The sequence below is a fragment of the Phocoena phocoena genome, chromosome 16 (assembly GCF_963924675.1).
Source record: "Phocoena phocoena chromosome 16, mPhoPho1.1, whole genome shotgun sequence".
NCBI classification, from domain to species: domain Eukaryota; kingdom Metazoa; phylum Chordata; class Mammalia; order Artiodactyla; family Phocoenidae; genus Phocoena; species Phocoena phocoena.
Genome location: NC_089234.1, coordinates 27,812,689 through 27,839,333, shown reverse-complemented (window position 1 = coordinate 27,839,333; position 26,645 = coordinate 27,812,689). Strand labels below are relative to the sequence as shown.

The window sequence follows — 26,645 nt, the reverse complement described above, 5'->3', positions numbered from 1 at the left end:
CTAGATGTGTAGCTTATAAGCGATGGTGAGGACGGACTTCAGGACAGGCATGAAGCTGGAGACCTCGCTGAAGCTGCTGCAGCTCACCACCTGAGCATGCACAGCGAGGCCCCGCTCAAAGCGTCCTGCGTCCACACATTGGGCAACCTCGTGGAGCCCAGCCAGGACAGGAGGCGAGAGCTGTGGAAGGATTAGCGCACAGTCAGTAAGCCCAGCCCCGCCCCTACCCTGGAGGCATGGAAGGGAGAAGAGAGGACTTAAGTTCTAGAGCCCAGTCCAGGCAAGATGTCTATACTCTGTAAGGAACCCAGGGTCGGTGAGGCCCATAGGAAGGGACACTGGGCACCCTCTGGCCATGGGTGAAGGTGGAAGAGCAGGAGGCAGAGGAGCACCACTGCCTGTACTTACTGTCTCTTCGCAGAGCTTCTCATATAGACATTCTAGACGTTGGGCTGCTTCATCCAGCTTCCGTTTTGTCTTCTGCAGGGAGGGAAATGGATTCTGATTCCAGCTACTATGCCTAACACTACACAGAACCATGAAGAATCACGGTACCTTAGAGCTAGAATGGCTTAATGCTCTTTCATTTCACGGAGGACAAAAAGGAGACCTGAAGAGGCCAAGTGACTCACTCAAGCTGACGCAGCCAGGAATGAATGGCAGGTCTCCTCACTCCTGGTCTCACCCTCCTTGCAGTACTCCCTGCGGCCTTTCCAAGCGCTAAGTCTCAGTGCTGTTTGGTCTTGCTGCCAAGGAGATAACCTCCAGACCAGACAAGTCCTCCCCAACTCCACATGGACATCAAACAAGTATAAGATACAGGCAGCATGTCCAGGGACAGTAAGAAGAGTCACACAAGGAACTGGTCTACAGCTAAGGGGTCCTGGGACCAGCTAGGGTAGGAGGGGAGCACCATGGGGAAGATTCAGACTCACTATGTCAGTGGCAGACAGGGAGCAGCGCTGCAGAAGCGCCTCAAAGCTGATATTCAAGGACTGATGTTCAGGGGGCAGCTCCTTCCTGTCCATCTTCGCAGGTGGCAGCTGAAGTTGCTGAGGAGGGAGCAGGGACACAGGAGAGAGAGGTGAGCTGTCCTGCTCATGGCTCCCCTCAGGACTAGTCCTCAGTGACTTGGGGGTCACACTGCTCCCACTAGAGTAGATCAGAGCAGAGCTGAGGAGGGGCATCCTCCCTTGTCTGCAGTAGAGACACTTGGTATCTGCCCCCCACCCCATCTCCTTCAGCCCAGAGTCTGCCTCCAACTTGAGGAATGAAGCCATCTACCGTGCTCCCTGCTTTTCTATACCCAAGAAAAGAAGGTTTCCAAGAGGAGGGAAATACATCATTCCTGTCACCTACAGGCTCAGTTCTCCTGGGGCTCCAGGGGGAGCATGACTCACACTGGGGACAGCAGACTGTGAGGAAAGGACCCCTCGTGGCTCAGGGGTGAGGCACATAACTGGAGCAGTAATTGGTGCTGGGGGCATGAATGTCTCTGGCAACTAAAGAGAGAGAAAAGAAAGGCACGTGAGTCTAAGCTGAAAGACTCCTTCGGCCCTACTTTGAGGGAGTGGCAGAAATTATGAATGAACGAGGGCACAGAATAGTGCGTGGGGAACCTGGAAGTGAGAAGATGGTGAATGTGTATAAGAAGGAAAGAGGAGGGAGCTGAGGGGAGAAGAGCGAGTGGGGAAAGCAGAACGGGAAGGACCAGGCTGCTTTCTGTACGGAACTAGAGTGTGGGTCATCAGTGAATGTATAAGGGGTTGAGTTGGGGGGAGATGTGTTGACCTCTTTCCTCTGGAGGTTTCCCCTGGGCACTGGAGCATTTTCCAAGGAATCTTGAGGTCCTGAATAGTATAAATATAGAGGTATTTTAGGGGCATGATCAAAAACACTGTAATTTTTGGTCTGAAGACCAGGAAAATTATTTTAGTTGGAGTCTGCCACACCTCCCTCCACAGACCAGCCACACTCTGAGTTGACATTCTCCAACCCCAGTTCACTGGCTTGAGGAAAGAGACTCCCAAGGTGGTAGTGGGGAGGGGAGGAGAGGAAGGCCATGGGAGAAGACTGACCTGGCTGAGGAGTCAAGATGCCAGTGGTTGGGAAGGTATCGGCGCATGGAGCACCTGGCCCTCCTGGAGGGTGTGCTGCAGAGAAGGTGACAGGAGGGGCTGGCGGCTGGGAGCTCATAGGGTTGAAGCCTGGTGCTCTCACAGGAAGCAGAGGGAGCCTTTGAGGAGTCTCAGGCAGGGAGGCAGAACCAGCCTGCATAATGTCTGGGGGTGCCGTGGGTGGACCAGGAAGAGGCCATGTTCCAGGGAATCCCACGGGGTTAGGAGCTTGCACCCTTTGCCCTCCTGACAGCCGCAGCTGAGATAAAGCTGAAATGGGATAGAAACAGGTCATTTGCCACCAAATTTCAATTTGGGAGAGACTCAGAGCACATCAGAGAGGAATAAAGCAGCAATTTAAAAAACTATAATAATAAAAAATAACTAATACATGTGTATGGAGATCTACCATTTACAAAGTACTTTTAACTATATTCCTTATTTGACCCTCAGAACAATCCTGTGGGGTTGAAATGACCAACATAACAACCACTCTCAATTTTCAAAAGAAACAAAGTGGCTAGGTATATTGCCCACAGGTACAAAGCCAGTAACTGACAGTACTGAGAATTCAGACTTCAAACTCTAAGCTCCTCTCACTAGATAGACATACTGCCTCCCAAATCCATTCTGGCCATGCCAGATGTTTTCCTCTGTGCTCTGCCTAGACAGGTCTCCACTCAGTCACTCACCAGGCCTTACCCCAGGGACCACAGGCAAAGACTGGGCTTCCTGGAACCCAGATGGCCTGTAGTCACTTGTATTCTGCATTCTGGAGCCCTGATAAGGGCTAGGACAGGAAGGTGTCAAGGGAATCACAAGTGATGACGGAGGTGTAAAAATCCTTGGCCTTGGAGATGGAGATGAAACCTGATGGAAGAGAAAAAAGGGTCAGCACTTGGAAAGGAAAAGAAAGGTAAGTAACTGAAAACAGAAAAACAACAAAGAAAATGAAACAAAATACTAATTCTTAAAAAAAACCAACAAGGGCTTCCCTGGTGGCGCAGTGGTTGAGAGTACACCTGCTGATGCAGGGGACACGGGTTCGTGCCCCAGTCTGGGAAGATCCCACATGCCGCAGAGCGGCTAGGCCTGTGAGCCATGGCCGCTGAGCCTGTGCATCCGAAGCCTGTGCTCCGCAACGGGAGAGGCCACAACAGTGAGAGGCCCGCGTACCACCAAAAAAAAAAAAAAATCAACAAAACTGATAAACCTTTATAAAGACTGACAAAGATAAAGAGAGAAGACACAATTCATCAAGGTCAAGGATGAAGCAGGGAACATTACAACAGACCCTGCAGCCATTAAAGAGATAATAAGGAATACTACAAATAACTTCACATTCATAAACTTGACAACTTAGAAAAAATGGACCAATTCCTCAAGAACCACAAACTACCAGAACTCAGCCAAAATTAAATAGAAAACCTGAATATTTCTATAACTAATAAAGGAATTAAATTTGTAATTAAAAAGCTCCCCCCCCACCAAAAAAAATCTCGAGGCCTAGATAGTTTCACTGGAGAATTATACCAAACATTCAGAGAATTAACACAAAGTTTACATAATCTCTTCCAGAATACAGAAGAAGGAATATTTCCTAACTCACTTTATGAGGTCAGTACTACCCTGATACCAACACTACAAAATAAAACTACAGACCAATATCTCTCATAAACTTAGACACAAAAATCCTCAGCAAAATTTTAGCAAATCAAATCCAACAATGTATATAAAAATAATATACCACAACCAAATGAGATTTACCCCAGGTCATGCAATGTATATCATGATATATTTAAAAATCAATCAACATAATCCACCATATCAACAGGTTAAAGAAGGAAAATCATTTGATCATATAAAATGATGCAGAAAAAACATCTGACAAAGTTCAACACTGATTCATGATTCAGTACCCCAGGAATAGATGGAAAAACTTCCTTAGCCTCATAAAGAGCATCTACAAAAAACCTAGAGCTACCATCATATTTAGTGGTGAAAGACTGAATGTTTTCCCTCTAAGACTGGAAACAAGGTTAGGGTGTTCACACTCACCATTCTTATTTTAGTACTACAATAACGCAAGAGAAATTAAAGGCATACAATTTGGAAAAAAAGAAATAAAACTGTCTCTATTCACAGATGACATAACTATCTACATAGAAATTCCCAAGGAATCCACAAAACACTCCTAAAGCAAATAAATGAGTTCAGGAATCTCATTTATGAGCATTGAAAAGTCACATGATACAAGATTAACACATAAAAACCAATTACATTTCTATACACTGACAATAAACAAGTGGAAACCAAAATTAAAAATGCAATACAATTTGATTTCAAATTGCTCAAGAGAAAATTAAATACTTATGCTTGAAATGAACAAAACATGTCAGGACCTGTATGACGAAAATTATAAAGTGCTGATGGAGAAAGTATTGGAGAGACATACCATGTTCATGTACGGGAAGACTCAATATAGTAAAGATGTCAACTATCCCTACATTAATCTATAGTTTTAATGCAATTCCTGTCCATTTCTGCAAGTTTCTTTTTAGATATAGGCAAACTTACTCTAAAATTTATTTGAAAAGAACACGGTCCTAGAATATCCAAAGCAATTTTGAAACAGAAAAATAAAGTTGGAGGAATTACTATTCCCCATGTCAAGACTTACTGATACAGAGGTAGTAATCAAGACAGAGTGGTACTGGCAGAAGGACAGACACACAGATAAGTGGAACAGAACAGGGAACTGAGAAATAAGTCCATATGAATATGTCTGACTAATTTTTGACAAAGGAGCAAAATCAATTCAATGGAAGAGGAACAGCCTTTTCAATAAATGATTCTCGACATCCATTGGCAAAAAAAAAAAAATGAAACCTGACCCACACTTGCACAAAAATTAACTCGAAGTGGAACATGGACTTAAATGTAAAACATAAAACTATGAAACTTCTAGAAAAAACACAGTAGTAAATTTGGGGGACCTTGGACTAGGCTAAGAGCTCTTAGACTTGACATGAAAAGCATGATCCATAGAAGGAAAACTTCATAAACTAGCCCTTATAAAATTAAATTTTTTTGCTCTGTGAAGTACTCTGTTAAAAAGATGAAAAGTAAAATTCTTACATGGTTACCCACACCACACACACAAATGAATACATGTAAAACCAGTGAAATCTGAATCTGTGGATTATACTAATGTCAATATCTCAGCCTTGATATTGTATTGTGGTTGTGTGGGACACTGGCATGGGATGTGGTGGGCTTGGGATGTATGAGACTTCCCAATACATTTCATTGTATCTTCCTGTGAATCTGTAATTATAGAAAAGAGAGAGTGAGAGGAAAGGGAGAGGGGAGGGAGGGAGAGAGCGCCAGCAAGTAGGGAAGGAGAAGGAGGAGGAGGGAGGGGGAAGGTGAAGGAGGAAAGAAAATTAGGGTGGGAATTAAAGGTGGGACAGGATGAATCATCAGAACTTTTCTACCTGATACCTTTATCTACAATCTCCCTGGATTTTATTCCCCTCTAGTAGGCTCCTGGTCTCATAAATTAACAGCATCCTATCCATCTGGGCACTGCAGTCAGTCCCCCCATTTAGCACACTCCTCTTAACCATCACCAGTTTGTCAATTCTACCTACTAAATATCTCAAATCCAACCTCACTCTCTAGTTTCAGGTCTTTCATTCCCTTATTATCTCTTGCTATAGCTTCCTAACCACCTCTAGCCTTGTCCTTCCTAGACACATAGCTAGTCCTTCCCCTGCATAAGACCATTCAATAGCTCCTGCCTGCCTTCAGGGTCAAGTCTAAACTCTTTTTAAAATTAATTAATTAATTAATGGCTGCGTCAGGTCTTCGTTGCTGCGCTGCCGACTTTCTCTAGTTGCAGAGAGCCCGGGGGCTACTCTTCATTGCAGTGCATGGGCTTCTCACTGCAGTGGCTTCTCTTGTTGTGGAGCACGCGCTCTAGGTGTGTGGGCTTCAGCAGTTGTGGCATGTGGGCTCAGTAGTTGTGGCGCACAGGCTTAGTTGCTCTGTGGCATGTAGGATCTTCCCGGACCAGGGCTCGAACCCGTGTCACCTGCATTGGCAGGAGGATTCTTAACCACTGCACCACCAGGGAAGTCCCTCAAGTCTAAACTCTTGAACACAGAATGCCAGGTCTCTCCTGATCTAACTACCACTTGTTACCCCAGCTTCATCTAACTCAGTCCACTGCCACAAACACCTGTTTTGTAGCCCCATTAAAGTGTTAGTCATTCCTCAAATGGGCTCTGCTTACTTTCCCTTCACTGCCTTTGTAGATGCCATTCCCTCTGCCTGAAATAGCCTTCCTTACCTCTTCCTTTGCCTAAATAACTTTTAACCTTCAAGACTCAGATCAAACATCATACTCGTTCTGAAACATTCCCTGAACTTCCCCCATCCCCCAGTAAATTGCTTTCTTCTGCGTGATCTCATGGCTCTTTAATATTTAATCATATCCCAATCATGGTATTTATGAATTTTACTGTAGTTAATTTTTACCTATCTTTCCTAGACTAGACTATGAGCTAATTAAGGGCAAGGATCATGGTTTGTGTACCCTTCTGTTCTAAGTGCCTAGTAGTTGTTCAATAAACAGTTGTTAGAAAAATAACTGAATCTATACTTTATGAAGACAAGAATTTTCATCATTTTTTTCACTAATATATTATAAATATATTATAAAATCATGCCTGGCACTTGGTAGACACTTAACAGGTATTTTTGAATGAATGAACAAGCAAGATCTTACCTGGTGAGAAGACTGGAATCCCAGTCTGGGAGATGATGTCTCTTGAGAGTGGGGAGCAGCTCCCACAATAACCCGGGGAAAGGGGAAAGGGGGAGACTGCTGGCCCAAGACACCAGAACCCTGGGCATGAAAAAGCCAATCTCTCAGCTGCTGAATTGGTGGCTATAAAAGTTATAATCATGAAGAACTGTGTTAAGTAAAGTTAAAACAAGCAAACAACCCCTCTTACAAGCCTGGCCCCACATAGCATTCAAACTTCAGCCGACCCTCTACATTTCAGCCACCTTAGAGGACTCAAAAGGTCTCTAATTCCTGCCAAGCCTTCCTTCTTGCTGTTCTTTCTGCCTAGAATGTCTGACATCTTCTGGTAAGCTATTTCTCTTTGAAGGTCCAGCTCAAATGTTTTAACCACTGGGAAGCCTTCTTTGACTACTCCAGACAAAGCCAGCCCCTTGCCTGTGAAGTCCCACAGTGCTTAGTATAAGCTTCTGTTATAGCAGGATAAATTATTGACATCTGATTTTCCCCCAAGAGACTGTGAACCTCCTAAGGGACTCGATCTTATTTATCCTGGGAGCTTCAGCATTTAGCATAGTGCCTGGAACATGGAAGTGCTCAGCCAGTGTTAGATGACTGAATGAAATGGTATGCTCTCTCCACATGCCCCCACTCACCTGAGCACTGTCACTGGGTAGGTAGCTCATGGCAGTGACCAGGCTGCCCTGGGCTGCCAGGAGGTTGGCATACTGAGCGATTCTGTAGGTTGTGGCAGGGCCTGGGCTCACCCCATCAGCACCCCGCAGTAGCTTCAAGCTCCTGTTAGGGACCACCACCTTCTCCATCAGGTCCTATAGGGACAAGGATAAGGGCAGTCAGCCCTCTTCAAAGCACATCCTGCTCTCCAAGCCCAGGCAGCTCAACCAAGGACTTCCCTGCTATGGGTATGAAGGCACCTGGCCATAGCTACGTGCAGGTAGCAGGTGATGATATATGATACATAAGAGACATGACAGTCAGAGAAGAGCCACTTGGCTTCACTTCCCAAGCCGTTTGAGTCTTACACTCTTATACATTTCTGCCTCTTCTTTTTGGATTTTTTATCTTTTATGCTAATACATCATCAACTTCAGATTCTGTTATACTCTTATTTCATGTGTAACTTTGTCTCCGCATGAGTCTGTGACCCCCACCTTCTCTGGGTACCCACAGAGTATCTGGTACAATTTAGATACAGGGCTTTTCACAGAAGCTAATAGAAGGCCCAAGCTCGCAATTACTCAAATATCAGGTAAACTTATACACCCAAACCTGAAGTGGGAAAAAATTACGACGGTTAATATCTAAGCAGCTGCTGCTCAGTCTCCCTTGACTGAGAAAGAAGGAAGATGATAGCTTACCCATGGAAAAGGTCCCAGACTTTAGGGGCCCTAATCTCTTCCCTAATACCCTGATTCCAGCCTGGTTACTCAGAAGACTCACCTCTGATGTCCCTGCAATCTCCACTGCTAGCCCCTCCTAAAGGCCTGATGTGGGGGACCAGGGCCCTGCAGAGAAGGGGTACCTGTAGAGCCATGGGGGATGAAGCCCGGGGGCATTTTGCCCAGCACTCCACCAGCCGCTCCACACTTCCTGAGCACACGTAACAGAGTCTGGCTTCAGAAGTTAGTGCCCTGCCACCCTCCTGCTCCATGTGAGTTCCCAGCATGTCTGTAGAGAGACAGAAACTTCTTAAATGGCACAGCTTCCCTGTGCTCCTCTTCCTCCTGTTTGAAAACAGGTGGGGGACCATGAGCTATGGAACAGGTAGCCTCAGTGGCTTTAAGACAACAGTGAGGTTAATCCTGCTCTGCAGTGAAGGGCAAAGCTCTTACACTGAGATGTGACAAGAAAAAGTAAAAGAGGACCATAAATGCCCTCTACTAAACGTAGAGGGATGCACTCTAGTCCCTGACAACATGGCTTGACCTCCCAGAGTTCAGGCCACTCCTCTGTCTCCTCCCTCAGTGTGGGAGTAGTCCCCGCTCACTGCAACTAGAGAAAGCCCGTGCGCCGCAACAAAGACCCAACACAGCCACAAATAAATAAATTAACTAAATAAATTTATTTTAAGAAAAAGTCTACAAATAACAAATGCTGGAAAGGGTGTGGAGAAAAGGGAACCCTCCTACACTGTTGGTGGGAATGTAAGCTGGTGCAGCCACTGTGGAAAACAGTATGGAGGCTCCTCAAAAAACTAAAAATAGAGTTGCCATATGATCCAGCAATTCCACTCCTGGGCGTATATCCAGACAAAACTATAATTCAAAAAGATACACGCACCCCTATGTTCACAGCAGCACTACTCACAATAGCCAAGACGTGGAAACAACCTAAATGTCCCACCCACAGATAAATGGATAAAGAAGATGTGGTACAGATATACAGTGGAATACTACTCAGCCATAAAAAATGAAATAATGCCATTTGCAGTAACATGGATGGACCTAGAGATTATCATACTAAGTGAAGTAAGTCAGAAAGAGAAAGACAAATACCATATGATATCACTTATATGTGGAATCTAAAATATGACACAAATGAACTTATCTATCAATACAAAACAGAAACAGACTCACAGACATAGAGAACAGACTTGTGGTTGCCAAGGAGGAGGGGGTGGGGGAGGGATGGAGTGGGAGTTTGGGATTAGCTGATGCAAACTAGTACATACAGAATGGATAAACAAGGCCCTACTGTATAGCACAGGGAACTATATTCAGTATCCTGTAATAAACCATACTGGGAAAGAATATAAAAAAGAATGTATGTATACATGAATCACTTTGCTATACAGCAGAAATTAACACAACATTGTAAATCAACTATATTTCAATTTAAAAAAAAAAGAGTTGGCCCTTAATGGGTAAAGCTAAAAGAATAACCAGGTATGGTTTGGGAAGTGCTCTACTTCATGGTTAAAACACAACTCTACCCCTAGCCTAAAAGCTTAGGTCTCTGTGCCTCACTCTGGTTTTAAATGAATGAGGAGTTTGAAGACTTCCACAGAAGCTGAGCACTTACTGAGAGCAAAGCTTAGGGCTAGGAAGGGGAAGATACCCTAAAGGCAGATCTTCTATGCTACCCTAGGTTAGGCTGGCTGTACTCCTACCGCACCTGGATGCAAAAGGCCTGTTGTCTGTTACTGTTGAGGTCAACTCCCTTGGGCTGAGGGCTCTCACCCAGCCCCAAATCACTCTTCAACTATGTGGCCACCTGGAGGGAGAGACTTATGAGTACCACTCTTCCCAGCACGAGGTCAAATAAGCATTATGCTTTCTTCCCACCTCCATACCCCACCAACTGGACTCGCTAAGATCCTTGAGGTATTTTCCTGGGAAAGAGACTACCTTCAGGAGGTAAAATGCTCATATATGTATTAATGGAAGAGGTATTCTGAGACGGTTTCCACTGGCAGGATTCTCTTTTCTGCATCAAGCACGTTTCTGATGTGAAAGCAGCTTACCTTCTTCTGAAGTTCACCTTTATTGTATCCTAATAGTTTTAGGAATTTCATTCTGGAGTCCTTCTCTAAGGTCACCTAAGGAGCCACAGAACATAGAAGTCTCCATTAAATAAATGTGAAGGACGCTCTCCTGCACCAGCTGGACATCTGTGCCAGTGTACCCTCAAATGTAGTTCTTTGTACTACCAGAAGTGCTCACTGAGGCCAACACCATCTCTCCCTATTTCTCCCCAGACTTGATTCCTGTTGGGGTGTGGGCAGATGTGTTAACAAACCCTTTCCCCCTTCTGCAATGAGAACTGGACCTTCAGTTGACTTCCTAGATCTATTGCCCTGGTAACCTGATAAGAGTAAAATGTCAGCTATGTTTCTAGGCAACACAGCTTGTGACTGGTAAATTGCATCTGGACCAGAACTATGTAAACTATAAATAATTGATGTGGACACCATGCTATGGGCTTCCCTGATAGCAAGGACTCCTGTACTAAACAGATCCCTTGCAGGGACCCTAGAAGCTATGCTTTTGGAGTTTGTACAAGAGATATTAGCTCTTGTGGGCCTGGAGCTTCCAAGCCAGGGCAGCTAGCACACCAGCCTGATGGATATCTCATCTTCTTGCACCTGGGGAGCTGAAGGAGAGAACTCTAAGCTGCCTCATGGACTGTAACAAGGACTCCCACAGAAGAGAACCACCTGATGCTGCCCTGCTGACAAGCTGTGGTTCCTGTCCCCTATCCTTCTGAGGAGACTGATGCCAAGTGAGCCTTCAGTAGTCTTATGAGTCTAAACGGCTACGTGAGAAGACTCCTAAGTGGAAGTTGCATGGATATAGTAAACGAAGTCAGCTTACCCACTCAGTGTTCCAGATACTAAGGGCCAAGGCTTCCTGAAGCCCTACCCTAATGGGTTAGCAGGCCTGGGCCCTTCATTTATCCCACACTGAACCATGAATTCTTACTATGATCTTTCTCATAGTCTCTCAGGGCCCCCTTCTTCTTCTGTCTTCTTCTCCTGGAAATGTTCATCCACACTCAGCTTCAGGACCATCATCATGGAGAGCTCTTGCGTAGCTTTTAAATCAGACTCTTCTATCTTCTTCTCCTGGAAATGTTCATCCACACTCAGCTTCAGGACCATCATCACGAACAGCTCTTGTGTAGCTTTTAAATCAGACTCCCCTCTGTCCTATGGGCACCAATGCCTCCTTTGTTCAGCAGAGTAAAGGCTGAACTCCCAATTATTCCCTCTACTCTTTCCAACTCCACCATTCCTGGAGCTACCACCTGTATCCTGCTTATAACAATAGCATTATTTCTTACTATTTTCTTCCCACATCTCTTTCTAGCTTCATTCTATGGTTGATGATTTTCCTCAGATCCTTTTCTCCTCAGATTCCTGGTATCGACCTTCATAAAGTTCTAGTATAGGGCTTCCCTGGTGGCGCAGTGGTTGAGAGTCCGCCTGCCGATGCAGGGGACATGGGTTCGTGCCCCGGTCCAGGAAGATTCCACATGCCGTGGAGTGGCTGGGCCCGTGAGCCATGGCCGCTGAGCCTGTGCGTCCGGAACCTGTGCTCCACAACGGGAGAGGCCACAACAGTGAGAGGCCTGCATACCGCAAAAACAAAACAAAGCAAAAAGTTCTAGTATATCTGAAGCACAGACTCCAAGTTATTCTCAGACCCCCCAGGACAGGCCCTGTCCTTCTTTTTGCATTCTACTCTATAATCCCAAAGATATGACTAATCCTCTCACTGCCTGTCCAGTTATTTCTTTCTTTCTTCAGCTCTCTCCTCTCACATGCTCACTTCCTTTGACACATAAAGCACTCATCATGGTGTCATAAGCAACCTGAAATTAAACTGACGCTGCAACTGAAACCATGCCTCCAGAGTAGAGTGGGACTTGAGCCCTGAGTCCCATCACAATGACTTGCCTTGGGTTACCTGAAACAACTCAAAGCCTTCCAGCTGATCCTCTTCCCTTCCTTTCCCTTTCTTTCTTCTCCATTCCCATCACCTTAACTGCCCTGTGGCATGGCACTGTGAAAGCCTTCATCTTGGCTCTGGTGAAGTAGCCAGGACATCAGCAACAGTAGGAAAAAGGCAAATGCCGCTTGTACTCCTCAGTTTCCCTATAGCCATGAATGGTCTCTGAGCCTCGGGTAAAGGGAGAAGACTTTGTGCCCGGGGTGGGTGCCATGTAGGAAAAATCCCAGCGAGGTTAGGGCCTCTGTAATCTGGGCCACGTGGTGGTTGTTGACAGAGGCTGGGGTGCCCGGCTTTGGAGAAACACTTCTGAGCAGCCAGCCTTCAGGCTTCCTACTTTCAGGAACTGCCAGAGCATCTTTTCGCTTTCCAGTGATGCTTGCTGGATCTTGTTCTGACTAATTCAGGAGATTTCCTGATCCCAGGCCCTCCTGCAGCTCAGATGACCGCATGAGGAATTCAGGTTCTGTGGTGACCTGACTGATGAAGACTAGGCGGAGGCAAGGCTGTGGCACCTGATGGGCACGGGTGCTGGGGAGGCCAAAGGTAACCAGCTTCCCCCCAAACTGGTGAGAAAAAACAAGAAGGGTTAAGGCAAAAATTAACACCAAGTCAGGATCATAGGGAAGGCTATCTATTGGTCGACCCTAGGATAGGAAAGCAATAATAAGAGAACTCCTGGGGGTAGAATAGGACCAGGAATTCAGTAGTGAATGTACCCCCACCCCAAAACCACTCCTGCACTTTCAGCACCACCAACTTAAAACTTCAGTACATGGTACTCATCTTTTCCTCACCTGTCCTGGTACCACCTTTCTCCCAGTCACCTGGACTAAACTCCTTGGAATTATTACAGTCTTTTTACCCACAATAGCTGAGCAACAACAAAGTCTTCCTTCCCTCTCCTTGTTCAATGTCTCCCACGCCCAGTGCTAGCACTGGTCTTCTCCTCCTCCATTCCAAGCCTTAGACTACAACCCTATCCCTGCTGCCATTCAGGAGCCTGTACTGGTTTCACAAGGCCCCAGAGAGAGCTTAAGCTCCTCTGCCTAGAGTGCACAAAATCTTTCAAAATCAGGGCCAGACCTGCGTCTCCGGCACCTCTCTCTCTGTTCATTCATGTGATCACTCCGCATCTCCAAAGTGCCCAGTTCATTCCTGCCTCTAGGCCTTCAACCACCACAACAACCCCACCTGAGAATCCTCCTCACCAAATGAGGTACTTTATATAAAGCACCTGGAACAAAAGCAGAGCCCAGGGAAGTTCCTTTACTCCAGCAGTTCTTCACCTTGGCTGCAAATTAAAAGCACCTGGGGAGCTACCCAAAGTCACCAGGCTGTACCCCAGACAAAAAAATCAGAAGCTCTGGGGGTGGCACTGGGCATCAGTATTTTTTTTAAGTTCTTCAGGTTATTCCAGCTGCAGCCATGCTTGACAACTACTGCTCTAGTCCCCAACCATTCACTACTACCCCCTCCTTAATGAATGTTCCCAGCCAGAATTCTTCTCCACTCTTACAGCACAAAATCTACATTACAGATTGTGCTAAACAGAACCATCCTAACTTTTGATTTGTATAATACTCGACAGTTTTACAAAGTGCTTACGTATATTCTTATTTGAGTTTCATGTCAATTCACAAATAGAAGCTCAGCAGGTCCTACTATCCCTGTTTTACAGATAAGAACACTGAAGTCCTGAATTAAGTGACTTGCCCAAGGTTACCCAGCTGGTAAGAGACAGAGCTATGATAAGAATTCAGGCCCCTTGACCTCAGAGTTCTTCACCACTGATGGGGCTAAAGACGGGCACCATGGAGGAGGGTGGTATTTAAGCAAGCGACCTTGAAAGGCTGCAGTAGGATTCAATGTTCAGGAGAGAAGCTGAAGGGTAAGGTACAGGTGGAGGCAGCAGAGTTGAGTTATTCATAGAACAGAAAGTAGACATATGTAACTGGAGTAGAGCAAACACATGAGAATAAGGTGGGAATAAAAACTGGAGCAGGACTTGGCCATTTTGGGGGAAGTGGAAGTTGGACAACATCGCCTGTTTTAGTGCCTTTTTTTTTTTTTTTTTTTTAGCTCAGCAGGGAATTCTCCAGAGCAGCTAACTTTGCGCTGGATCGAGATGAGCTGGTGCAGGCCCAAACGCTCACATAAGACGTGGTGCTCTGCCTCAGCCTCAACAGGTGGGTGCGTTTCAACTGGACAGACGAGGGGCTGAAGTGCGTGTTTTGCCAGATCTACTGACACCTACATCCTAGGGGCATCCCGGTCCTGGAGCCCCAGCCTTGGTCATCCTACAGCAAGAGAAAGACCCTCATGGAAACAATCTACAAGAACTATCATCAAATTCAGCTGAAGCCAGAGCAGTTCACTTCCTACCTGACATCCCCAGAGGTGGGGTCCTCCAGCTAGGAGCCTGTGGCCACACCCCACAACACCTTCAAAGACTTCCAGTGTCCTGTCCTGTAACTGTTCCACAAGGCCCATCCCCCCAGCCACTAAGTGGCCTCCTGAACAGACAGTGTGAAGAAGCTGCCTGCTGCTACAAAGGACCTGGGGGAAGAGGAAAGTATCCCAAGGTCTTTTCTTTCTGGCTCCAAAGATAGTTTCCTCTCTTGGATCTGCAGAGAAAGCCTTTCCTGTGTTGCTGCCCCAGCCTCTTCCCTACACCTCTGGCACCTAAGCAGCAAGCCCGGCTGTGCTGGAGTCACCATCATCTTCCTCTCCCGCACTCCACTGGGCTGGATGGCATGGACGGTTTGCTGACCTCTGTTCTCCTGGGGCATGGGAGGTGGTGGGTATCAAGTTCTCTAGCCTCTTGCTCCTGTTGTCCCAAGGAGAGATTCCCATTTCTCCTCGGCCCTTGTCCTAGCTGTGTCTCAGTGGACCACAGATAGAGGGACTGAGGGTTAAGAGGGGAATGTTGATGGGGAGGTCTGCAGGTACTGTGAAAATCCTTCCCTCTGCTGTCCACCACTGGGAGAGGTGGGGTTTGGGTTTGGAATGTGAGAACGGCAATAAACTTGATGTTTAAGGCAGTGCTCCCACCCCCCAAAAAAAACCTGGAGGTAAATGGGGCTGTGTACATTTGGCCTTGAGTCTATAAGGCAATGGCTGGGGGGGGGGTCAAAGGTTTTGAGCAGAGGAGGGAGAGGATGAAATCTACATTTTTTTTTTCTTTCCTGCTTTGTATTCATCCTGTTCTTTTTGTATTCTAACTATGCCTGGACTCACTACCAGTCCAGGTATGTAGATGTGGAGAAAAATCAGATGGACTCTCAGGCAGTTCTCCATAAATGAGAGTTCTAAAGCAATCAATTCCTTTCAGAAAGGACTGGCACAGCAAGCAGGGTGAAGGGGTAGAGAGGGAAGCTACAGCAACTCTCTGCTTGAGCACTAAAGTGGGACCTGATCTCAGACACAGGCAGTGAGAATAAACCTCTTACAGAACACAGCTCCATGCTGGGCACACAGTAGGCTTCACACACACACACACTACACTTACAGCAAATGAGACACCTGCTGGCCTTCTCATCCATTTGGGGTTTTTTTCCAGGGGAGATATCAATGATGCTTGGGCCACTTGCTCTGGCACCTGCAATGGTGGGAGATGCTGGACTTTGCTAAAGGAAGAAGAGATCTGAGGGCAAAAGGACACATGCATCAACAGTGTGGAGTGGTGGTTAGCCAGGAACTCTACCTACAAACTCCATTTTGGGAGGGATCCTTGAGACACCCAATTTGGCCCACAAAGGTAGGACTCTCATATTCCAGGGGACTGGTAGTGAGGATGGGACTCCCATGCAATAAGGCTCTTGGAAAGCCTACTGCATCCAATATCTACAGTGGAGTGTGGCACAAAACGGATCTATAGGAGGCAGGGAGGAAAGACAGTTCATACTTCCAAAATAGTGAAGGGTCCTAGCATGGAGGTCCAATTTCCCCGAAATACCGCTGGGAACATCCAAGAGCAAGAGTCAAGGTAAAGGCCTCCTTTATATTGGGCAGGAACTGACATCCTTCCGGGAAGATGGGCACTGGAGCAAAGGTTCAGCCTTTCCAAACCCAGGGCTCTGGTCTCCCAAGTCTCCAATAGTCCCCACTTCTTCCCAGGCTATGTCCTTCCCTCTCTCGCCAAACAGAGACAGTCCCTTCCCTCCAGCATTCTCCACCAAGCTCTTCAAACCTTGTCAGCCTGTCTCATCTGCTGGACTTCCCAGCTCCTACCCATCACAGAGTATAAACTGATTCAGCCGTCGAAGAAGGCAGCAGAGAACACTGGAGGGTCCCAAGGGCACCACTGCGCATCAAAGCACCAGCTGCTCAGTGTGGGTAGCTTATACACCACCTAATATGAGGGAACACAACCATTAAGGAAACCTTGACTTAGGTAAGGAAACCCAGAACACATAGGTGCAGCCGGGACTCCCCTACCATCCCAGCATGCCCACAGAAGGGCCAGCCTACCTCACTGCTCTCCAGGTTCCAGCACAAGATCTGGTTGTCCTTGGCACTACTCAGCCTGACTCCATGACACTGACAGGATCCCCCTAAAAAGGAAAGGAAAGAGAAACTAATGTTTGCTGAATGCCTACTGTGAGCAGGGTGCCTTATGTATCTTGGATAAATCTCATCCCCCAAAAATGAGCAGTCTGACTTCATTTTACAAATGAGGAAAATGAGGCTTTGGAGGAAATTAAGGAACTTTCAGCAGTCAAGCAGGCAGAACCCAAGTCAAATCCCAGAGCCTGTGCACTATGCACTATACCACTCTGCCTCCTGCAGGTCACTGAAGGATGGCCTGCTTCTCTTCCCTGATTGTAGGGTAGGAATTATGAATCAGGCAAGCACCCATCCCTATGGGTGCTTTTAGCCCAGGAGGGTAGTGAGGACCTAACGCTCAAAAGTCACCAAGGGGCATGGCCCTTGAGTTAGAAAGAACAGACTATGGGGCCGTTTTCTCTGCTGTAGGCCCAAGAGCTACAGCTTCAGAGGCAGGCCTGTTCACGGAAAAGACAGGAGCCAAGGTTCCTTTATTAAGAACTCTTGAAGGAGGCAACCTAATCACCTAAAGAAATGAGTACTGTCCTCAGATCAGAGCTTGGGGACTCTCCCAGGGGGACTAAACATTGGCTCCAGTATTTCTCATACCCTATCCCACTCCCATCTCTGAAGTTAGATGGAAACTCAGGCTCTTTTCCATAACCTCTGGGTCTAAAGGAACTCCTCTTGATTGGACCTGGAACTAGAACTGGGTAACTATGTGTTCATTGGGATAGCTTTGAAGCCAGGGAGAATGTCTGGTAGCCAAAGTGAGGCATGCATTGCCTTCTACCCAGGTCATTTATGCCCCCGCCCTCCAACAAGGATGTGGATGGGGTTTGAGATGCTGCCTGCTGTGACTCTCCAGCACCTTCAGGGGTGAGGAGGCAAAGCACAAGTCACAGATGAATTACTGGAAGATGATCATCTTCTGAACATAGCACCAACTGGGTGGCCATGTCTGGGTGCCAGGCCAGGGCTGAGCAGTGCATCTGTGAACAAAGCAGACTCCAATGTAACCTGACTCTTCTGGTTATGAACCTTTTTTGTCCAGCTGAAATGGGACCTCTCTGAGGGTAGGTTTTGTGTCTCTCCTATGTGACTGGGAACACCACAGCCATCGGGGAATGAGTGATGACCATAGCAAGGAGCACCAGAAGCCTCCAGATCAGCTCAGTTTAGCTTCCCTAAGCTTTCACTCTCAAATGGAAATCTGCTGAGGCTGAATCCACAGGTGTAACAGCCGAAAGCAGAACCCTCGCCTGGGGGAGAGCAGCTCCAACACTAGACCTGAGAGAGACAGCAGAGCCCGAGCCTATATTCTGCCTGTATTCAACTCACCCTGTTGCTGTGATCACTGACTTTGATAGGTTCATTCTTCCTGAGATCCCACACGACTGCCTTGCCACTGGGGTGAGCAGAAGACAGAATGTGTTGAACTTGACGGTTCCAAGAGAGTGCCTTGATGTCTTCTGGGGGCTGCTGAGGCAGGATGTGTGGGGGGCAGGTTGAGGACAACCTGTCACCCCTGGACCAAGAGACAGCTGCTCTTCCACTGCTCCCAACCACCCACAGAAAGGCCAAGAGTAGACATGGGGCTATCCAAACCAAGCCAGTCTCGGGAAGCTGGGAGGGGAGTTTTCCAGAGAGGATGCTTTAGGAAACTGGTGTAGAAGCTGAGAGAAGGACAGATGCACTTGGGTTTTACTCCTATCCCAAAGTGCTCCTGAGAGGATAGAGTCAAGATTTTAAAACAGCCCTCTCGTCTCTGACAAGAGAGAGAGGGAGAGGAAAAGGGTGAGGGAGGGAGGGAGGGAAATATAGACACCCAAGACCCCCAGAGAGAATGAAGCAGAGAGAAAAGCCATTGATACTTTTAGGGCACAAGGTGCTATCAAATTCATACTGAACTTACCTCACGATACTGTAAGCATAAGAAACAAAAGTGAGGAAGAAAAAGATGGGCCCAGTTACAGACTGACAAGATAGGTACACTCAGAGACAGAGACACACGAGTCCCCCAACCACATGGGGAAACCAGATACAAAGACAACGCTGATCCTCCCACGAAAAGGACAAGGGTGTATCTGGGTGTCCTACTCTTGCCCCTGCTCAGCTAAGCTCAGGGCCCAAGCTTGCCTAAGCTATACTACGATAAACAGTACGTTCATGCCTTCTCTCAATGTCTTTTACTCCCCTCACCCTTCTTCATTTGCCTTCCAGAAACCCCTGGGTCAGTTAATGACCACAAGCCACCCCCCAACCCGTCCCCACCCGACTCCAACTCTCTATTATCTGGCTGGTAGGCAGCACGTTAGTCTGTGGAGCTTTAGTGCCCTCCAGTGGTGAAGACGAAATTCTCCTGTGTGCTGGCTGCCTCCATAATCCAACGCTCCCTGGGAAAATCAGGTGCACACTCAGCAGCAGCACCAGAAGGCTCCTCACCTGTGACTTGGATCCTGGGGTCATTGGCACACTCAGGTTATTCAAATCCCAAATGAAGATTTCTGAATCATTGGCCCCTGAGGCCAGGAGGTTGCCCTGTATGAAGGAACAGGCCTTTGGAGACACGCCTTCCCAGGAAGAGATGAGAGCAGAAAAGGGGGAAGGAGACCCACATGCGGGGCTTCCAAAGCCACCCCCACAACAACCTGGGAAGGGCTCAGAGTTAGAGACCACAGGTTACAAGCAAACGCTTCCCTTCAGATCTGTCAGCCATGTCTGATTAACTGAAATGTAGTACCTGGAACGGATTAAAGTCAAGGGCTCTGACAGCCCCCGTGTGCTTCTGTATCTGGGTAATCACAGGCTCCTTTCCCGAAGACAGGATGTGGGTCACACTGTATAGAGTAAGCATGCCATCATCCCCGCCGCCTACAATAACCCCGGAGCCTTCCAGAAGCCCGTTGCCAAAGCTCCTCCAGATCAGCTTGTGAAACCTACAAAGAGGAGGAACTGGCATCAGCACCAACTCAGGTCCACGTCAGTAAGTAGAGAATGGGCATCTTTGCCAGCTTCTGACATTACGCAGGCATCCCCACCCTTAGTCAGGGCCTGCCTGTCTCCCTCATTTCCCAGACACAGAACAGAGGTCTCCTCTGCCTGGTCCTCCTGCCCTTTGGCTGAAAAAATGTTCCGTCTATGTTACACTAGAAGCCAGGAGGCCACTGCCACGGAGCTGGGGGAGGGGTGCTTTTTATGTTTTTGTTAACACTATTGGGTTTAATATAAACCCAGTGATAAACACTTCAAATAAATTACTTCTTAATCCTCCCAACTCAAATAACAACTAACACTTATTTTGATAACTTCCTACGTACTAGGCACTAGTACGTTTTAAGTGCTTTACATGTTTTAGCTGATCAACAACCCCATGAGGTATTAACTCCATTTTCAATTGAGGAAACGAGGCACAGAGAAGTTGTGAAACTTCTGTATATACAGTTAGTAATTTTACTCCCATTTGACATCTAGGAAGTGACAGAGTCAAGGTTCAAAGTTAGGCCCATCTTATGCCAAATCCTGAGCTCTTAACCATCATAAAATATTGTCTTCTATTTAGAGCAAGATCCAAACTCTTCTACACCTGAATAGAAGCAGGTTCCTTAGGCCAACAGTTGCTGTCCCCTCTTCCCTCTTAAACTGGAAGTGAGAAAAGATCTAAGGACTTTCCCATCCCATGCCTCTCCCATGTGTCTAGTCCACTGGAACCACCATGTGGATTCAGTGGGCCAGCCCTAGAGACACAGAGGCACAAAGAATAAATGCACCGTTTGGGGAACACTTTTCTGGCTTTCTGAGCACCTTTCACACAAGAAAGAGATGGACCCTGGGCTCCCTGCACACAAGTATGGATCCCCTGCAAAGCCCCTAGGGAAGGCATGTGAAATCCCCAAAGGCTCACAGGTGGTCTGTCCTCCATTTCACTTGGCTATCCTACTAGACAAGGATATTTCCGCAGCCTTCCGAGAAGCCAGATTTCACATTGAATGATGTCGTAAGATCTCTAACTGAAATTAAATGTTCCCACACCCTGGGAACAATCAGCAAAGAAATTGAATGGGGTAACCAGGCAGGAACCTGTTTGGCCAGTCATTAGAGCAGAGCCAACCTGTCACAAGTGAAGAGCTGAGCACTAGTTCAGACCAGGTCAGCATCTGAACAAAAACAGCAGAGCTGAACAAACAGTGGGTCCAAAGCTACTGTCAGAAAGGCTGTATTTTCTAAGGTTGCACTGACCTTAACAGGACAGAAGAATGTGTTCCACGCTGGCTCCAGAGGCTGCCAGCCATGTCATCCAGGGCCTAGAGCTCAGCATGGACAGAGGGCAAGTCAATAGGTTAGCCAGAGAAGCCTCTAATAGGTCACATAGGAATCAGAAGTAGCTATGGACATGGAAACTCACATGGGAATGCAGTGACCGCGGTATGGTCAGAGCACATGACATATAAAATCAGAGTAAAAGGTACCTGAGACCACATGGGAGTCACCAAAGGGTCGGAGAAGAGGGCCCAGTTACTTTAGAGTGGCTGAAATGCAGAATACGGGGTGTGACAAAATGATTTTTCTTTGTGTAGGCATGCAGAAAGTACATTCCTATTGTTAACGCTTCACTAGTAAGGGTGAAACTGGAGCCCGAAGAGCTGTGACAGACAACACCTGGGAGAGGGGGAACACCTGGGACGAGTCAGGCAAGGAAGGAGACTTGATCAATCATCTCTGCCCTGCAAATGGAGTCATGTGTGTGTGTGTGTGTGCGCGCGTGTGTGTGTAAACAAAGAGAAAGCACACAAGCATGTGAGCAAATGTGACAAAACATTAACAACTGATGAGTCTAAATGAAGGTATATGATTGTTCACTGTACTATTGTGCAACTTTTCTGTGTTTGAATATTTTAAAAATAAAAAGTTATAAAACAAAAAAGATGGCCTTTGGCCTGCAGATAGGAACTAAGAGATTTAAGTAGAAGGCATAGGGAGACGAGTTTGTATAGGAAGGTGGGAACTTTGAAAACATGAGAATACATGTGGAATTCTTTGCTAAAGAGCTTCTCAGGATAATGATGGCAATGATGGAGACCATATGGCATCACAGAATGAGGGGTGGCACCTAAAGAAAATACAGGTTCCTGATTCCCACCCAGACCTTGTGAAGCAGAATTTCCAGAGACGGGCCCTACAGAATCTACATTTTTTTTTTTTTTTTTTTTTTTTATTTATTTTTGGCTGTGTTGGGTCTCTGTTGCCGTGCGGACTTTCTCTAGTTGCGGTGAGTGGGGGCGACTCTTCATTGTGGTGCACGGGCTTCTCATTGCGGTGGCTTCTCTTGTTGCAGAGCATGGGCCCTAGGTGCATGGGCTTCAGTAGTTGTGGCACGCGGGCTCAGTAGTTGTGGCTCACGGGCTTAGTTGCTCTGGGCATGTGGGATCTTCCCGGACCAGGGTTCGAACCTGCGTCCCCTGCATTGGCAGGCGGATTCTTAACCACTGTGCCACCAGGGAAGCCCCGAATCTACATTTCTAATAAGAGCCCCCCAGGTGATTCTAATAAGCTGCCAAGGTTAGGAACCTCTGTACTAGATACATCAGACTGCACACCAGCATAGAACAATGGGAAGAAGTTGAATGCATAAAGATAGAACCAGCCCCAACAATCAACTCATGGCTATGCTCCTGGCAAAAAGAGAAAAACAAGGCTGGAGAGAATAAACTGAGACCTGTGAGATCAGAACGTCGAACCAGCTAAGCTCATCTGAGGCCAAGCTTCAGCTACCTTATGATTAGGAATATGTGCTGTATAAATTCTTGCTCCCATGATTTCTGTACTTCTTTGTTTTGGATTTTGATTTTATTTGCTTAGTGAAGTTCCTTATGAAAAATCCCAACCTCATGTTAGTGGATTAAAGTGAAAATGAGTTTGTCCACATCCTGGCCAAAATAACTGAGGAAATCCAAGTTTCCTTAAAAGTCAGAGAGATGAGGGCAGTGCTCCAAGCTGGAGAATAAAGACACTGGGGTGGAGCGATGGCTGTCTGAGAGGAGAACTACTTTTCTGAATGCCTAGTATGCACAAGGCTACTATGTGCCAATTATGTTACTCAAATTTACAGTAGAGAAAACAGGGTCAGAGAAGTTAAATAATGTGTCTGATAGGACAGTAGATGGCAAAGCTGGGATTTGAACCAAAGTCTGTCCAACAACAAAGCCCATGCTCTCTCCTCTGTGATCTTAATGTCTCTAGAGAGAAGGCAAGTCTTAGAAACAAGAAAATTAGGAGTAGTACCAAAACGATCTTTTACTGCTTAGTGTTGTCCCTTACAAAGGCACCTAAAGAGGGGTCACAGTGCTCCCCAAGTAGCTAGAACTGAGATAAAGGTATTGGAAGATAGATCACCTACTTTCTCCATGTTACTAGAGGATGGGTCAGACATAGGTTATAGTGGCCACTCAGAGATCTAGAACCTCAGTGTAGACAGAGGTAGAGTGCAGCAAATCACCCACTGACCCCGGAACTCACTCAGCCACAGCAGCTATGTCCTCAACTCAAGTCAATACATAAACAATGTATTATTCTCCCAGATAGCTTTCTTCTTGAGTGAGATTCACCTAACAAACCAAACATCACTTGCTTCAGTGCACATGCTAATCCATATTGATTCTGATTGCATCCAGTGGCATTAATTCACACACTCTCTTCACTCTATTTATAGCTTAAGGCTGTCCCTTATCTACACCCATACCAGTGTTTCAGAACATTTCTCTTTCAGTCAGGTATTTCTAAATAGATAATATTTCTCTGATACATCACGGGTTGAGGATAAGGGGATCTTCAGGATTCAAATGTGGTTGAGGCATGGGTCTGGTAAAAAGGGCAGGCAATGGAAGGGGGAAGACTTTGAAGAGTATGTTTAGTTAATAATAAAGAGATACAGAGAGGCATTTGTTTAAAAAAAAAGGAAAAAAGGAAGGAGACTAAACTAGGAAAAGGGAAGGAGAGATTGAAGATAAGACTTAAATTTGGAGTTCAGCAGATTCTTAGAAGTCATCTTGTACAACCTCTTCTTTACATATAAGTGAGGAAACCTAAGATCACTGATGGAATTCAATTTGCCCAAAGTCACACAGTTTTAGCCAAGGTAGCAACCCAACACAACTGTGCTTTCCATTAAACCAAGCAGAAGATGATACAGAAAAGAGGAAAGCATAAAGCAAAGGATGGGTTGCCCTTCATCTACCCTGATCATCTTGGTCAACTGTCTGTGATGCTGACTTTTGAGTAAGTGACCTAACCCAGGCTGGAATGGAAAGAAGTGGGTGTCTTAAACCCTGGAGGGTCTAAGATGATTTCTTCAGAAAGGCCCCAACCGAACTGTGTCAAAAGTAATCCCTTAGGTCTTTGAGAATAAGACTCAATCTTTAGACACAATTATAGAGGTGGAAAAAGGAAGCTAACTGTACTATATTTGTTTTGGTTATAGTCCCCAAATTCCTGCAGGGTAGAGCAGGGTGTGAGGTGATGCTTCATGATTCCTGAATACAGTACCAACATTTCAAAAAGTGTCCCTTCAACCTAGTTGGCTGCCAAACAGATTGTTACCCCTGAAAAGCTCTTAAGGCACTAAGACTAACTGAAGACTAACTATAACTAACTGAACTGGTGGACGTGAATGCTCCGTTTGGTAATCCAGAAGGTTCTAATATCACTCATTTATTCCACAGATATTTTTTAACCACCTTATGACAGGCACTGTTCTAGATGCTAAAGATACAGCAGTGAATAAAACAGACAAAAATCTCTGCCTACACGGATCTCAGGATTCAGTTTCAAGGTTTCTTAAGCAATTACGTTGCCTCTTTCTTAGGAACTCCTAGCCCTAAGGAGCCACTACTATGCTGAAGCTGCTGCTTGGCTGGTCAAAGAAAAGAGTCCTTGCGCTCACTGCCCCTTTTCTTATCTTCAGGAGTATAAACATTATTAAATTAGCTCACTCCTTTCAGCAGCCCTTTCTGAAATGCTTGCTTCGAGGCTAAGAATATATCATCATTACTGGTAAACCCGCCAAGGCCTGCTCTTCAAAAGGTAAAGGTACTGGAAATACAAAGACATGTTAAAAACTGCAAAATAAGGGATACTGTAACAAAGTGATATAGGAGCTCAAGAAAAGGAGAACGAAAACTAACTTTCATTATTAGGTTAAACCATGAAAAGAAAGAAGAGGGTACTTCTGTCTAAATATCTTAATCTAATCACTCAGATGGACCAAAAAATGCACAAGAAGATGGAGAGTTGCATTCTAGACCAGCAATCTCTAAAGTGGATGGGCAAGATAATCCTCTGGGCTGTAAGAAAAAGATTTATATTTTTAATATTAAATAGTAGTGCAGTAACACATGTATATTATTTATACTATATACTTGAGTACAGTGAATATTCACATTTTTCCTGATTGTAAAAAAATTTAGAGATCATTGATTCAGACTGTAAGCCTCATCTTTACACAACCTGTAAAAGAACAGTTGAATAATAGAAAGAAGGTAGGTTTTGGAGTAAGACAGGCCTAGACTTAAATCCTAGCTTCTCAGAGTTTTGGTTCTCTCCTATGTAAAATGGGAATAATGGTATTTTTTTGGTTAGGCTCATTTTGAGGAATGAATAAGATATTATACAGAGCCCCTAGCATAGTGCCTGGAATGTATACATGTGCTTGGTGAATGCTAGTACCCAACCCTGTAAGCCTGCCAGAGCCATGAAATCCATGAGTGCCCAATCGGTGCCTGACAGCAATGAGGAGAGGATCATTCTTTCACCTCCCACTGGCAGACAAGGAAATATTGTGTAAGGCTGTTATCTTCACAAGAGCCAAGGGAGGAAGGAGTCAATTCCTCTGCGTTCAGAGACAGATCAGGTACTTGTGGGTCCAGGCTTCTGTGAGGCGTCTCTATCACATGATTCTGCATGACGCTGCTGCTGCTGACCACAAAGGTTGGAGTGGGTGTTTTCAAAATCCTCTTGCAAAATAAACCCAGAGTTAACTTCTCTCCTACTAAAAGACCATTCTCCCCTCACTTGTCTCCTCATGAGCCCTGAGAAGCACATACTACTCCCGGGATTCCCCACCAGGGTCTACATCAGGATCTGCCCTGCATACCCATCAAAAGTTCAGACATAGTACCTGCTGGAGGGAGAAAGGACTCCCTTGCATTCCAAGTCCAGAGAGGGGTCCCTGAAATCAACCTCAAAGATTTCCAATATGCCATCTGTACTAAAGGAGGCATCTAGCTGCTGGGCAGATGTTCCTAGACACAAGAAAAGTCAGGAAGAGGCAGCATATGAGCAACAATATATGCATGGATTTGGGGTATAAATGGTTAAGCAGTAGAGAAGAGCAGGAACAGGAGAGGGCTGGACATACCCTTTATCAAATGGTAGCTCCAAAGAAAACAAGAAAGCATGAGGTGCTTAGCCTTAAGCCAGAGTCCAAGGTTGCCCCCAGGTACCAGAAACTCCTAATATCCCTTTGCATACGCTGCTAGCCAACCCCAGATTTCCATGACTCTAAAACTTTCTCTGAAGCACAATAAAGAGCCCTGGATACTATGTTTCCGTTCAACCTATGTACTCAGTGGATCCTTATCCACAGTAGTGGCTAGCTGGGCTCCACACTTGGACAGCGGGCCACTCAAGTTCCTTCAGCTTCAT

General features: G+C 46.1%; 1 protein-coding gene across 1 annotated transcript; it reads right to left on the bottom strand.

The window, feature by feature from the left end:
* Window positions 1–26,645, bottom strand: SEC31B (SEC31 homolog B, COPII coat complex component). The gene is given in 25 exon segments (XM_065893894.1): window positions 1–180; window positions 409–480; window positions 936–1,052; window positions 1,356–1,502; window positions 1,792–1,850; window positions 2,079–2,387; window positions 2,810–2,987; window positions 6,910–7,071; window positions 7,584–7,757; window positions 8,471–8,672; window positions 10,058–10,161; window positions 10,412–10,486; window positions 12,736–12,799; window positions 12,801–12,964; window positions 15,910–16,044; window positions 16,591–16,752; window positions 16,872–16,920; window positions 16,922–16,954; window positions 17,798–17,848; window positions 17,850–17,938; window positions 18,288–18,428; window positions 19,392–19,487; window positions 19,690–19,885; window positions 26,119–26,258; window positions 26,583–26,645. Coding segments are annotated over 25 exon segments (3,162 nt in total).